General features: G+C 55.6%; 1 protein-coding gene across 4 annotated transcripts in view; it reads right to left on the reverse strand.

Moving 5' to 3' along the window:
• Window positions 1–6,540: 6,540 nt before the first annotated feature.
• Window positions 6,541–12,910, reverse strand: part of NFATC1 (nuclear factor of activated T cells 1) — a 112,437-nt gene continuing 106,067 nt past the window's right edge. For all 4 annotated transcript variants that reach the window (XM_037805676.1, XM_037805675.1, XM_037805673.1 and 1 more), the window contains one exon: window positions 6,541–8,371. In XM_037805676.1, the coding sequence (XP_037661604.1) occupies window positions 8,369–8,371 (3 nt within the window). In that variant the 3' untranslated portion in view covers window positions 6,541–8,368. The remainder of the gene's footprint in view (window positions 8,372–12,910) is intronic.

Genomic DNA, 12,910 nt, shown 5'->3' on the forward strand with positions numbered 1-12,910 from the left:
AATGGTGCCCTTGTTATGTGATACGGGGTGCAGAGAATTGAGGAGTGACTGCTGAGCTGGCTAAAATCTGGCCTATTGTGGGAGTTTTGGAAAAGCAAGGATCAGGACTTCGGCTTTCAGCCAAGATGGGGTTCCAGGGACAAGATCCACCCTCCCTCCCAAAGCAACAGGTAAATGGGCCATGTGTGAAACGTCCACTAGACGTCGGGGGCCCTGAGAGACAGGGACCCGAGGGAGGGAGCTGGGGGGGCTGCTGTGTGGCCTGGAGAGAGGCCCGGGGTGGTACAGGAGTGGGGGGGTCCCCAGGCAGAGCCGAGGGGACACAGTAAGAAGTCAGGGGTCTTGGGGCAGGTTGCAGAGGAGAACGTGGCTCAAAGAGCTCCCGAGAGCACAGGGTTCCCCCCAAGCCCTCAGCCAAGAACGCATCAATGTGGGAGTGTGGGGACCCCTCAGCCACAAACAACGACCGACAGGATTCAAGGGACCAGTGTGTGGACTCCGGCAGGACCAGGGCAGCTCCCGTTTCCACTGCCTGAGCAGAAAACCTGAGCCACAGGGCGCCGGGCAGGGCACTTGGGAGGGTTTTTCCTCCACGGTGGGAAAACTGGCCCTACCCCAAATACTGCTCTGGCTCTTCCTACGAAGCTTAGAAGCAAGCAAGATGCAAAGGGATCGCACTGTCTCCAAGTGCTGTAAATGCATCTGAGAACACAGGTCAAGCATATTTACACAATTACCAAAAGTATCCAGCCCCCAATGAGGTGAAAGTCACAATGTCTGACTTCTAATCAAAAATTAGCAGTCGCACAAAGAAACAGAACACAGCCTCTAAGGGAAAGGAAAATCAAACTCAACTAAGAATGACACGCATGAGAGAACCAGCAATAAGGATATCAAAGCAGTTAGTGTAATTTGTGTTCCTCATGGGCCAAGAAAAAGAGAAAAGAACGATCAAGGAAGACGTTGAAAAGAACAAAGTGCAGGACATGGGGCCAACAGCAGATTGGCATTTCAAGAGAAAAAACTTGAAAACATAGCACTAGGAAGTACGTAAAATAAAGCAGAGAGGAGAGATTCCAATGGGAAGGACGCGCGAGCGCCCTGGGCCGTGGGGGGCCGTCAGCCGCCTCGGGGACGCGCGAGAGCCGTGCGTGCCAGGCGGTGTGCAAAGAAACGGAAGCTGAATTTGGGAGTCATTACTTGAATGCACACGTGGGAAAACTGTGGCGAACTGCACACACGAGGGCACACACGTGCACACACAAACGAGTGCATGTGCAGCCAGAGAAACCCAAAAGAGCTCTATAAATCATAACAATGTCAATTTTCTTCTTTGGGGAAAATGTGTGGGATGCATGGGACATCCCTGTACTTTTTTTTTTTTTGGCAACCTCCTGTGAATATAAAGTTATTTATGTAAAAGGTTAAAAAAAAAAAACTGGCAAAATAAAGACATTTCACATATACAGAAGCTGAAAGAATTCATCACCCAGATCAGCACTATAAGAAATGCTAAAGGAAGTCCTGGAAAACGGCACCAGACAGAACGTGTGGGCCGCACGAAGTAACAGCCAACACTGGAAATGGCAGGTACATGGGCAAATACAAACATTTATGCTTTTAATGATCTGTAAAAGATAATTTATTTTTAAAACAAAATAATAACCATGTATTGTGGGATTTATAAATAGAAGCTGTTCGACAACAGCACAAAAGCTGGGAGCAGAGAAGTGGGAGCGACTGGTTTAAGATCTTACACCGTTCACCAGGTGACTTAATACCACGTAAGCAGTGACAGGTTAAATGTGTAACCTACAGAACCGAAGGCAGCCACCAACACAACACAACCAAGAGTTACAGCTAATAAGACAACAAAGGGGAGAAACAAGATCACGGATAATACTCAATTTAGTCCAAAGGAAGGCAGAAAGGGGGGAGAGGGGAATAGTTGCATCAAATAGAAAACAATCAGCAAGATGCTGGGTTTAAATCCAACCGTACGGACGGGCACATTAAACCAAGAGCGTGCAGCCGCCCGGCTGGAGGCGAAGACCAGCTGTGCACGTGAGCACGTGAAGGGTCCAGGCAGGAGCGAGAGTCCCGTGTGCGGGAGCCCGGACGAGGGGCCCCAGCGTGGCCGTGCTCGCCGCCTGCCCTGGAGACGGCCTCGTGATCGGGCCCTGAAGATGCTGATTCAGTGGGGTGCGGCTGAAGGAGGTGGCCGTAAGGGGGCCGGGAGCCCGTGGGGAGCCGGACGAGACAGGAGGGGATATTCCATGCCCGGGAAAGCTAAGGAGCCCCCGGCCGCGCCAGCACACTGCAGGCTGTGTGGAGAAGGCTCGCCTTGCCTGTAGCCAGATTTTGGGTTACTCCTGGTCCCCACGAGCCAACTATGGGAAGTCACCATTAAGTTAGGCTGGTAGCAATGCTGTTCCGCTCACTGAGGAGTATTTTAACACAACCCACTTTCTCACCTGACTTGGAATGGAAATCTGCTGCTGGAGCGCAGGAAGGCCCGGTGCCTTTCTGTGCTGTGCTGTGCTGGGCCCCCGGCCTCCCCCGCGGCCTGGGACATGGTGGCTGAGACACGGAGCCGGGCGGGAGCCTCAGCGTCCCCAGAGCGTCACTTCCTCCTCGAGGCAGCCGCCGAGTTCACCAAGGCTGGGGAGGGGGTGCAGACTCCCCCTCAGTGAGGACACCAAGTGTCCCTCATGGGACACTGGCCTGCCCTGCCTACCTCCCGGCCCGCGCTGCCCCACGGCCACGGCCCCGCATGAGGGAGGCCCTCGGCTGGACCCTGCAACCGGCCATCACTGCCCAGGGTCTGCTCAGAAGCCAGCTCTCCGCTGACGGCCAATTCAAACCACACCCCCTCCCAGCGAGCCAGGTGACTTATTTATTAGGCTATTGGGACTGACGTCGCATCGCCGCCCCCGCCAACAGCACCAGGACCCAGTGGGGGGCTCAGCACACGGTGCGGCTGACAGACCCCGGCTACAGCGCAAACAAGCACCCCAAGTTCTGCAGGTGAAGGAAATGCAGCTCGGAGATGTGGACCATGTCCCTGGGGGTCACACGGCACAGAATCTTGGCTGGGTCCTGCGGCCGGGGCAGCGTGGGGGGCAGTGGGCCGTGCTGTGTCCCCTCAGCCAGGCCACGGCTGCTGCTGCCCAGGCCCAGGCCAGGGGCTGGGCTGGGGGTGGTGGCCGCTCGGTCGGCTTCAGCTAATGTCCTGGCCACGCAGGGGCCGCTGCAGAGACACCTGAAGGACGGCAGCCCCGGGGCGGGGGGGGGGGCGCTGCAACCAGCCAGACCCTGAGAACAAACTGAGGAGACAGTGAGGGTCACCCCCCTCTCCCGGGGGCCGCGTGGAGGCCACACAGCATGGGGCCCGCACCCCGCTCTCCTCCTCGGCCGCCCCATCGGTCCCCAGCGCCCTGAGCTGGGAGCCGGCCCTTCCGCTGAGGCTGATGCCAGCCGAGCTCGCTGCTTCCAGATGTGACTGAAACCACCCCCAAAACAGATTCTCATTAGCCGTTTTCCTCCTTCTTTTTGGAAAAAAGAGCAGTGGCTGCTGGAAGCCAAGTGCTCTGATAATTAAACTCATTACCATGGAGTCCCCAGCTCACTGGTTCCGTAAAAGCTGGAAAAAGAGTCCTGGCTCTTTTTGGAAAGGGAACGGAGCCAGGACATTTTTGAGGAAACTACTTGGTCGCAGACAGAACAGTCAAGTGAAAAAATGGCAACTGTTTTCTGATTATGCAATTTAGAAAAAAATGGGGAGAGCTCCGCAGCTGTTTGTAGGGAAGGTCGGTTCCGAACGCTGCTGCCAGTCGGAAAACTGTCGGGAAAACGTCTGCTGTGGCTCGACCACGGGCGAGCTCATCTGGCTTCTTGCCTTGTAGCCACGGCAGGGGGGCTTCGCCGAGACCCTTGTACCCGTGTGGAGGAAACAAAAACGTGTTCTGCAGCACGTCGGCACCATCTGCATGACTCAAATGTTTATGAATTTGAGGTTCCAGTTCGCTGGCAGAAGTCCAAGACAGGTTGAGTCCAGCAGGAGCAGTTAGCACCAGGCACGATGGATCTGCTTTCTGCTTCGGTATGAATGAAAATTCAGTCATCTTATAGCTAACTTAATTTTTTTTTGGATAAGGAATTACGAATAAGATTTGCTCCACATATGTGATTTCAAATTAGGTTAGTGATCCAGTGTCTGTCTTAGGGATGGAAAATTTATAAAACTCAGACAGTGAAGTACAGGATCACCACGTGACCTGGCAGCCCCTCTACGACGTATAGACCTGAAAGAGCTGAAAGCAGAGACTCAAGCGACATTTGCACACCGATGTCCAGAGCGGTGTTACTCACAATTGCCAGAAGACGACAGTCACCCAAATGCCCATCAATAGAGGAACAGATGAGCAAAATGTGGTCTAGTCACAAGTCAGAATATCCGACCACAAAAAGACACGAAGCAAAGTGACCCCTGCTCCGACGTGGCTGAAACACAAAGACACGGTGCTGAGCGAAGGCAGCCAGAGGCGAAAGGATGCAGACTGTTTGAGTCCGCTGACGTGAGCCGTGCAGAGGACAGGTCCATGGAGCAGAGGGGCCTGGCTGCCGTGCGGCCGGGGCTGTGGGCAGCGAAGATGACCTCTCGTGGGGTCAGGGTCCCCTTGGGTGATGAAACTGTTCTGGAACCAGATGGATGTGGTGACTGCACAGCAGAGTGGAGGAACCAGCGACTTTGAAACGGTTAATTCTCTGTGGGGTAGGTTTCACCTCTGTTCATAAGAAGCCCCTTCCGCAGCGCCCCTCGCCCCCGTGGGCTTCCCCGCGGGCCCCCCTCTCCACACACACACACCCAGACACGGTTGTTAGTCCAACGGGGAACTTTTTAAAAGCATTTCAACTGGCTCTGTGGGGCCCCGTCCTCGGGCCTGCGGCTGCCGCAGACGCCGTGGACACTGGACACCGTGGGCTGAGCAGAAGCAGCAGCTGACGACGGGTGTGAGGTCAGCCACAACGGGGGCCTGGGGCGGCTGCCGCCGGGGGCTCGGGGCCGCTCAAATCCCGAGGCAGCCTGAAGACAGAATGGGGTCCTCAAGCAGATGGGTTTTTGCTTAGGCTGAACTTGGTGTTGAGGAGAAATCTGATGCTTCTGTTCTTACCGCACAGTCTCGCACTTGGGAAGGGCTCCAAGGAAGGGGGGCCCGAGGGAAGAGCGCGGAGTGGAGCCCGCAGCGCAGCCCTGCCGCCCGGCTGCCCTGGCCTGCACCGTTCCGATGGTGCCAGGAGACGGCCCAGCCGAGGCCCCACGCGCAGAAGAGACCCCGAAGCCCCCGGGCTCACCCCACTTAGGTTAACCCAACCACTTCTCGTTTCCTGGAAAATGCAGTCTCAGTTCTGGTCTGGATACAAGAGGGCAGAACACAGCGCTTCTCTGATAGCAGGTGAAATCTCTGCCCTAGAAATAAGCTTATGGGATTTTCTTTATTTCTCAAAATCAACCTAAAAGGCACTAAAACCAAGTAAACAGGGTTAGTCACAGAAGTCCAACTTCTCATGCAGAAACCACCCATCAATTTATAAATTTATATTTCTATTTCTGGAACATAAAAATATAATGCTGGGATTGGGAAAAAAAAACGGATTAAAAATCACTCCACTGTGCATCCAAGTGTCCACTATCGTCTTCGGAGGCCCAGAGCCCTGGAAGCCCCTTAGCAGACGGACGGCAGAAGCTTCCCAGACCGTGTCCCCCGAGAGCCTGCACCTGGCGTCAGCGCCCCAAGGCTCCCAGGCTCGCCTGGGGATTCTGGACAGCGTGAGCCAGGGGCCGGAGCACAGCCCACCTACGCCACGCACTCGCTCCCCCGTCTGCAAACTTCAGTGGCTTTAAGCTCACTCCAAATATCCTCAAGCATAGAAACCCGACGGCTTTTATGTGATTTCTTTAGAGCTTCCACTCAAACTGTAAATCTCTCAGTAAAGGCAGCAGGAATTCTTGTGTTTCATAAAGTTCTAAAAACAAAAAGCTGTTCCTGAGACACGTTAGTAAGGATCGTTACTGGAGAGAGCCCAGGTGCTGTATCTGTGGGCACTGAGGGCTGAGCCCCCGGCCGGAAGCAGGTGTTGGGGGGAAGAGGGACAGCGGCTCCAGAGGCAGGTGGGACGAGACGGCCGAGACCACAGGCCGTTCGCAAGCTGACCCTGCTGGTGAGACGTGCGCGGCCACAGCCTCGCCCAGGACGTGTCTCCGCGCAAGAGCATCTGGCATAAGCACCCTCCCTCCGCGACATCCTGGAGGAACATTCCGGAGGGCTGTGCTTGGAGCGCGGCCGCCTTCTCAAGCAGCTCCTCCATAAACGAGCACAGGGCCTGACTCTGCTGGCTGAGGCCTGGCCCGGCCAACGTGACCCTCCGCGCGCGGCCTTACCCACCCGAGCCCTTCCAGCGGCCCCTCGGAGGACACAGAGCAGAAGGCATGATTCAGAAAAAGGGGGTTTCCATACATGGAATGAATCACTCTCAGACTAAGACTGTCCAGCAAAAAAAATATTGTTTTATTGGAGCTAATTTCTAACCACAAAGATAGCGGATGCAAATATCAAATGTTTCCTTTTCATACAATGTAATAAATGTTTCATGCAACGCCTATGATGCTAAATATGGGAAAATTAATCAGGGTTAAACAGGTGGGGGCGGGGGGCAGCCTGCCCGGGAGAGGAGCCGTGTACATTTAGCCATATCTTCTCAGCTCTTCACAGTTATGTGCAAATGTTACAAATATGGCTTTCAGAGTTTTGTTTTATGTGAGTTTAATGGTAAGACAATCTTCCAGAAAAAACATTTAAAAACAGTTCTTTCTCTGAGAAAGCTCCTTCTCAATCCCGCCTGCTGACTTCTCCGCCCGAGGGCGCCATCCGGCCTTGCTCCAGGAGGGGGCGGTAACCGCTAAGGCACAGTCACGTTTTCCGGGAGCCGTGCTTTTTGGTTACATGAAAAAACAGGTCATGGCTAGTGATAATGTGCCGTGAGCTGCTAATTGTACAAAAAGGCTGCACTAACCCACCCGTTCACGTATATCACTGCATATTGAAAACATCGTTTTTGGTAATATTTTTCTTAAATGAAGCAGAGAGTTATAAGGCTTCTGTGAAATAATAATCTTATAATTGAACAAATATATTACATTCCTTTTGCAATGTTATTTACAATTACTCTCAAATTTTGCCATTTGGTAACACGTGTCTTGAATGTGTCTTTCCTGGCTCTCTAAAGTGCTTGTCCATCTGCATGAGGCTGGAAAACGCACACCTGTCGGAGGGATCGCGAACCCCTCCCCCAGCAGAAGTAGCTGAAAAGTCAAGTTTGGAATCTTAGATGCATTTTCCAAAATGGATGTTGGCTATTGCTAACTCTGAAGCCCTTGCTGGGCAAAGATTGAAAATCGCCGTCTCTGTTATTTATTATTCATATATAAATATATGCCTAGGTATGTATATACATGCAAATGCAGGATCTGCCCTGGGACAGATAGATTTCCTTTTTTGTCTGATAACCTATCATATGCTATTCAATTTATCTGCTATGTTTGAAGCCCGACTAAAAACAAAAACCCTAGCATGCTACTATTAACAGTCCCTTGGTTTTAGTAACACTGGGGAGAGGGAAGTACATGATGGAGTGGAGATGAGAAGTTGGAAGCTTCTAAAATGCGCTGAAGAAGGCAACAAATTGTATATTACAGCCTGGGAAAAGTTGGGGAAAAGCAGGAAACTCATACCGACTTTTCTCACAAGCCCTAGCTAGCTAGCCAGGATTCTTTAATTTATACAAAGGAGAAAGCATGTAATGAAATGTGTTTATAGCTTGTGTTCCTACAAATACCCTCACGGTAGCAAATTTGATGATCAAGTCTATGCTGCCCTGATGCCCTGATTGGTTAAATAAGGCACTTCCAGTACTGAAATCCAGGGGTGCCCAAAAGGTAAAGCTGGGGGTCAAGCTGCCATGCGGGGTCATCCCCACCAAGGGGCCACTGCACAGACTGTCTCCCGGACGTCCCCTCCCCGCAGCCTCCTGCTTTCCTTGAGATGACTCTTCCTCCGGGGACAGGCTGGGCTCGGCTGCCCCCCTTCTTTAGGGGGCTTTTTTGTCCGTCCGACATAAACCTCCGCTCCTCGCAGGTGGTAGCTGCAAGCCCGGCGGCACCAGGCAGTGTGCTCAGTTGCGGGGGTCACGGCTGCGTGTGCCCAGGTGGCCCCCGTGCCCGGCGGACCCCACGCGGCTCCCGGCTGCGTCCCAGCCTGCAACTACGCGTGGGTGCTGGTGCTGCAGAGATCATTCCGGATTATTTCATTTACTGCAAGAAAACAAAGGTAGAAGAATCACGAGGGGAACCCCACGGTGCAGGAGAGACGCTTACAAATAACAGAGACACCCCGCCACTGCGCTTTCCGCGCCCTGCTGCCCCTGCGGCCTGCGTCGCGAAGGACCCCAGGCTCAGCACGCGGCTGGGGGGTCCCGAGGTGTGCCCCCGCGAGGAGGCGCAGGCCTGAGGGCCCTCGAGGTGCTGCAGGGTCACGGGGCTTCCCCGGTGGGCGCACAGGGGTCTGCGCCCCGACAGGGGGAAGCTCGTTTCCAGAGGGAGGGACGCGCTGCCCCCTGGGCTGGGGCAGGAGGGACAGGCAGGGCCGTGCGCTCCTGCCGGCCGCAGCTCCTGGGGTTTCCCACACCCCTGCGGCGGGTTATCAGCCTGTGATTTTTGGCAGATGGACAGGAAATGACTGAACCTGGCAGGGGCTGTCGCCGGGGCTGCTCGCCCACCCCACCTCCGGCAGCCCCGGCCCCTGGCGTGCGCCCAGACAGGGAAATGCCATCGGGAGGCTGTCACCGCGCCCCACTCCGGACAGGACCTGGGGGTGGGGCACAGCCGCTTGCGTCACGGAGCCCCCTGTGCTTCCCCTGCCCAGACCAGGGTGCCCGGTGGCCCGATAACCCGCAGGGCTGGGCCTCAAGTCAGCTTCCTGGAGCTGTCCGCTGGCAGACATCTCGCCGCCCACCCCACCCCCAAATTCCCTTTCAACACCCCGCAGTTTTAAGAAAAACAACAATAAAACGTGGTTGGGGGGATCAGGAATTGAGTCATGGGGACTGATAACAGGGCTCACTGGCTCTGCTCTGCGCTGTGCAGATAAACACCCACCGCCGACTCTCCCAGACGCGCTCGGGCACCGGCCCAGCCCCCGGCCTGCAGGACGCCCCTCGGGAAGGCACCTGTGACCTCTGTCCGGGCCACTTTCACCTAACGAAGGCACAGGACACGGGTGGGGGCTGCAGGGCCACCCTCCAGACTAATGCGGCCGTCCTCGGGCCACGGCAAGCTGGAGCTCCAGATCCCAGGGAACCGAACACAGCTCCCCACGGGTGCCCCGGAAGGGACTCCGGCCCCAGCTTCCTCGGGCACTCCCCACCCCGCAGCGGAGACCGAGTCCGGCCCGGGCGCTCACGGCTGCAGTGACCAGTGGCGATCAGGCCGGCGTGGAGCCCGGGAAGGCCTGGGCTGCACACGTGTGCGAGGAAGGGCAGGCAGTGTCCCCCCCGGGCCCGGGCCCAGACCTCCGCCCGGAAGCCACCGGCTCCACGTCCCTCTCGTGCCATCCCCGCTCCGGCCGGGAAGCCCGGGGGCCCGGATCCCTGCGGCACAGGCAGGACCACGGGGCACCAGAGACGCAGCCCCGACGGCTGAACTCTGCTGGTCCCACATCACCCGTTCAGCCTCTTTAAGAGGCTCACAATTTAAACGTGGCAGAACACTGCCAGTCAGAGAACACCGTGCGTGCAAGGACAAAGCACACGGCCTGAGTTCCTTTAGGAGCCTCCCAGGTGAGGAGAAGGCTCCCCACTGCTAGGATCTCCACCCCAGGTAATGAGGGCTTGTGTACAGAGGCCCCTCCTCCTGCAAAGAGGCGAAAGAAGCCAGTTACAACAGGTGTAGCAACAAATGATGCTGGGGAGACTTGAGTGTCAATTTGTGGAGGCCTTTACAGTCCCCACGTGGCTTTCCAAGTCAGCATCTCAGGCCAGCAGGGACTGAGCCCCCCGTCTTCAGAAGTCCCAGCGTAGGGGTTAGCCCAGGCTCCCAGGCCTTCTGCAAGGGAGAAGCAGGACACCTGTGAGGGACACGGAGCAGGACCGGGAGGGGCCAAGTGCGCGTCCCGAGAAGCAGAGGAGCCTCTGCCTGGCGGCGAAGGAAGGGACGCTGTGGTTCCTTTCCAGCGTTCTGAGCTGAGGGACTCTGTGCTTCATTCTCAATAATTTTTAAGGACAACTGCAGCCCCAGGTCAGAAAAACCTGATTCTAGTAAGAGGACACCCGGGTGGCTGCGAGAGGTGTGAGGGATGCCAGGATCAGGAGGGGGCAGGTGAGACGACGGGCCTCCCAGCTCCTCGGAGCCACACACAGCACAGGAAGAAAACAACATCTGTCTGCAAAGACGAAAGGGGAAGGAGAGCGCCAGGGGGCTTCCCCTTGCTGCCCACCTGTGCACCTGAGCTGCGGGGGCGCCTGCGGGGCCGTCCAGGGCTGCGGGCCGGCGAGCGCTTGGGCCCCGAAGTTCCTGTCTGGTGGTTTCTGATCAGCAGCTGACGCCCTCGAACCAGAGGGTCGGATGGAATGGTGGACCCTGCCGCACTGCTTGGGGGGCTACAAAGGGAGCCAGACCACGGGCCTGACCGCCCCCCGGGACTTTCTCGGCTCTCCCCGGGGTCGAGTGGGGCAGACAGCAGTGGACAGAAACCGACAGTGGCCCAAGAGTAAGACTGCACAACACCACCATCCACACAACTGTCCACACGGCCAAGGACACACAACCACGGAACTTGACTCTTTTCCATGGATAAAATCTGAGTCATGACCCTTTAGGAAAAGCCACAATGGCTCCTGCCTCGTGGAGGGAATGGAGGCAGCCGGGCTGGGAGTGAGCACGCGTGGCTCTGCCACCCCACATCACCCCACTTTCTCCTGTGGCCACAGCCGCCCACTGGCTTCCATTGGGTCACGGCCCCAGGACGTCAGGGCACAGCGCGGCTCTGTGGGGCGGCTCCCCCCCTCCGATACGGCGTGTCAATGACACACTTTCCCACAGGGTCTTCTCTCCACTGAGACTTTCCATCTTCTTATTCAGCTTTTCCGCTGACACAAGGGATTTTTTTCTCCACAGAAGTATTTTGGAGGGCAGGTACATGTGACACGCCTTGTCGGAGCCCAGAAAGAGGAAGCTGCCCGGCCCAGCATCAGATGCGCCCGCGGCAGGATGTGGTGAGCTGTTAGACCACACTTTAATTGAATAAGGTTTTTCCCCTTAGATTCAATTTTCCTCTAAATGCTCCTGAGGTGGAAACTATTGTTTTTTTTTTTTCAAAAGCCTGTGTGTGGCAGTTTGAATCCTGGCTTTCATCTGGGACATGCACACAGGATACGGGTACATGTACGACCCCATGCACACCTCTATGTACACATTTGGAATTGAGTGAAATAGGAATTTAGAATTTTTTTAAAATATAAAAACTGAAAAGTCCTGAGTGGAAGCACAGCTCTCAGCTCTACTCACGCTGCCTGTAACTGAGAACTGTGAGCCTTACAGCTCAACCCTCGCTGTTCCCAGCGAGCTGTGCCAGCCAGCAAGCCGTCATGTGCTTTTTAAGGGACATTTGAACTTCCATAGAATTAGTTTCCTCTTTCTGGATCACCGTTTTGGGAAAAAGTGACACTAAGACCTTGTATAAAGTTTGTAGCAACATCTCCACGGCCCATCTTTTCTGCTTGGGGAGTTCTGTATGACTAGACTGAGAATGCAGTGAGAATCACAGTGGGGTTTTGAGAGTGTGAATATTGATTAATAGGTTTCAGCCCACTCAATGCCTGGCTTTTAAGCAAGATTTTTCCTGTATTTCCGAGTTCTTGGTTTCTGAAAGCAACTGAGGATCTCAAACCAAATTTTAAGGAATCAGAAAACCACCTATGACCTAGCGTTTACGTGGGTCTCTGTGGGCTCCAGGCACGTCTCGCCTATGCTCGCATCTGCTCCCTGCGCCCGTCCTCGGAGGTTCCCACGTGGGGCAGGCCCTGGTGACACCTGCCTCTGCCCAGGACGTTTGCTGCAAGTCCTCGGGGTGGGACGGCCTGGACGCCTGGCTGGCTCGTCCCCCTCTGGAGTTGGGGCCTCCCGGCCCCTCGCTTCCCAAGGACCCCTGCCCCCGGCACGGAGCTGCTGCCTGCCTGGGGAGACCCCCAGGTGCCCAGAGCGCGGCGTCCCTGAGGGGAGGAGGAGGCCGGCGTGGCAGCTCACGCTCTTTCCTTTTCTGCAGCAGCTTCTCCTAAAACCTAACAGAACATCAACACGGCCACCCCCACCCCCACACGAGGACATGGGAGCCTCCTGTGTGGGTGAACAGGCTGCTTTTCCAGTCATTTCTCCTGTACAAGCTTTTACATACTTTTATGTTCTTTAAAAACTTTTAAAAAAAAGGGGGGGAGCAAGGCAAGCAACAAAGGAACCACGTGAAGGTGAACACTGATCACGTATTTCCATCCACTGTAAGAACAAACAAGACATGTCAGCATTTCCTTTGCTCTAAAATAAATAGCAAAAGAACCGAGTGCTCTTCAGAAGTGTCCGTGCAGACAACACGGAGGCCAGAGGCCGTGTGCTCACGTGCTGCCCCAGACATTTCACTCAGAAGCCCCGGCAGCGAGGTGACCCTAAAACTGTCCCACGTGAAACACCGGACGGGGGCTCGGGGGGCGGCTTCTCAGCATGCGGGCCCCGGCTGGTTTGGGCTCTGGCTCTGGGTTTGACACTCGAGCAGCTCCCGCCCCGCCGTGCACCCCTCCGCGCTGC

The sequence above is a fragment of the Choloepus didactylus genome, chromosome 16 (genome assembly GCF_015220235.1).
Source record: "Choloepus didactylus isolate mChoDid1 chromosome 16, mChoDid1.pri, whole genome shotgun sequence".
In the NCBI taxonomy this organism is placed as follows: Eukaryota; Metazoa; Chordata; class Mammalia; order Pilosa; family Megalonychidae; genus Choloepus; species Choloepus didactylus.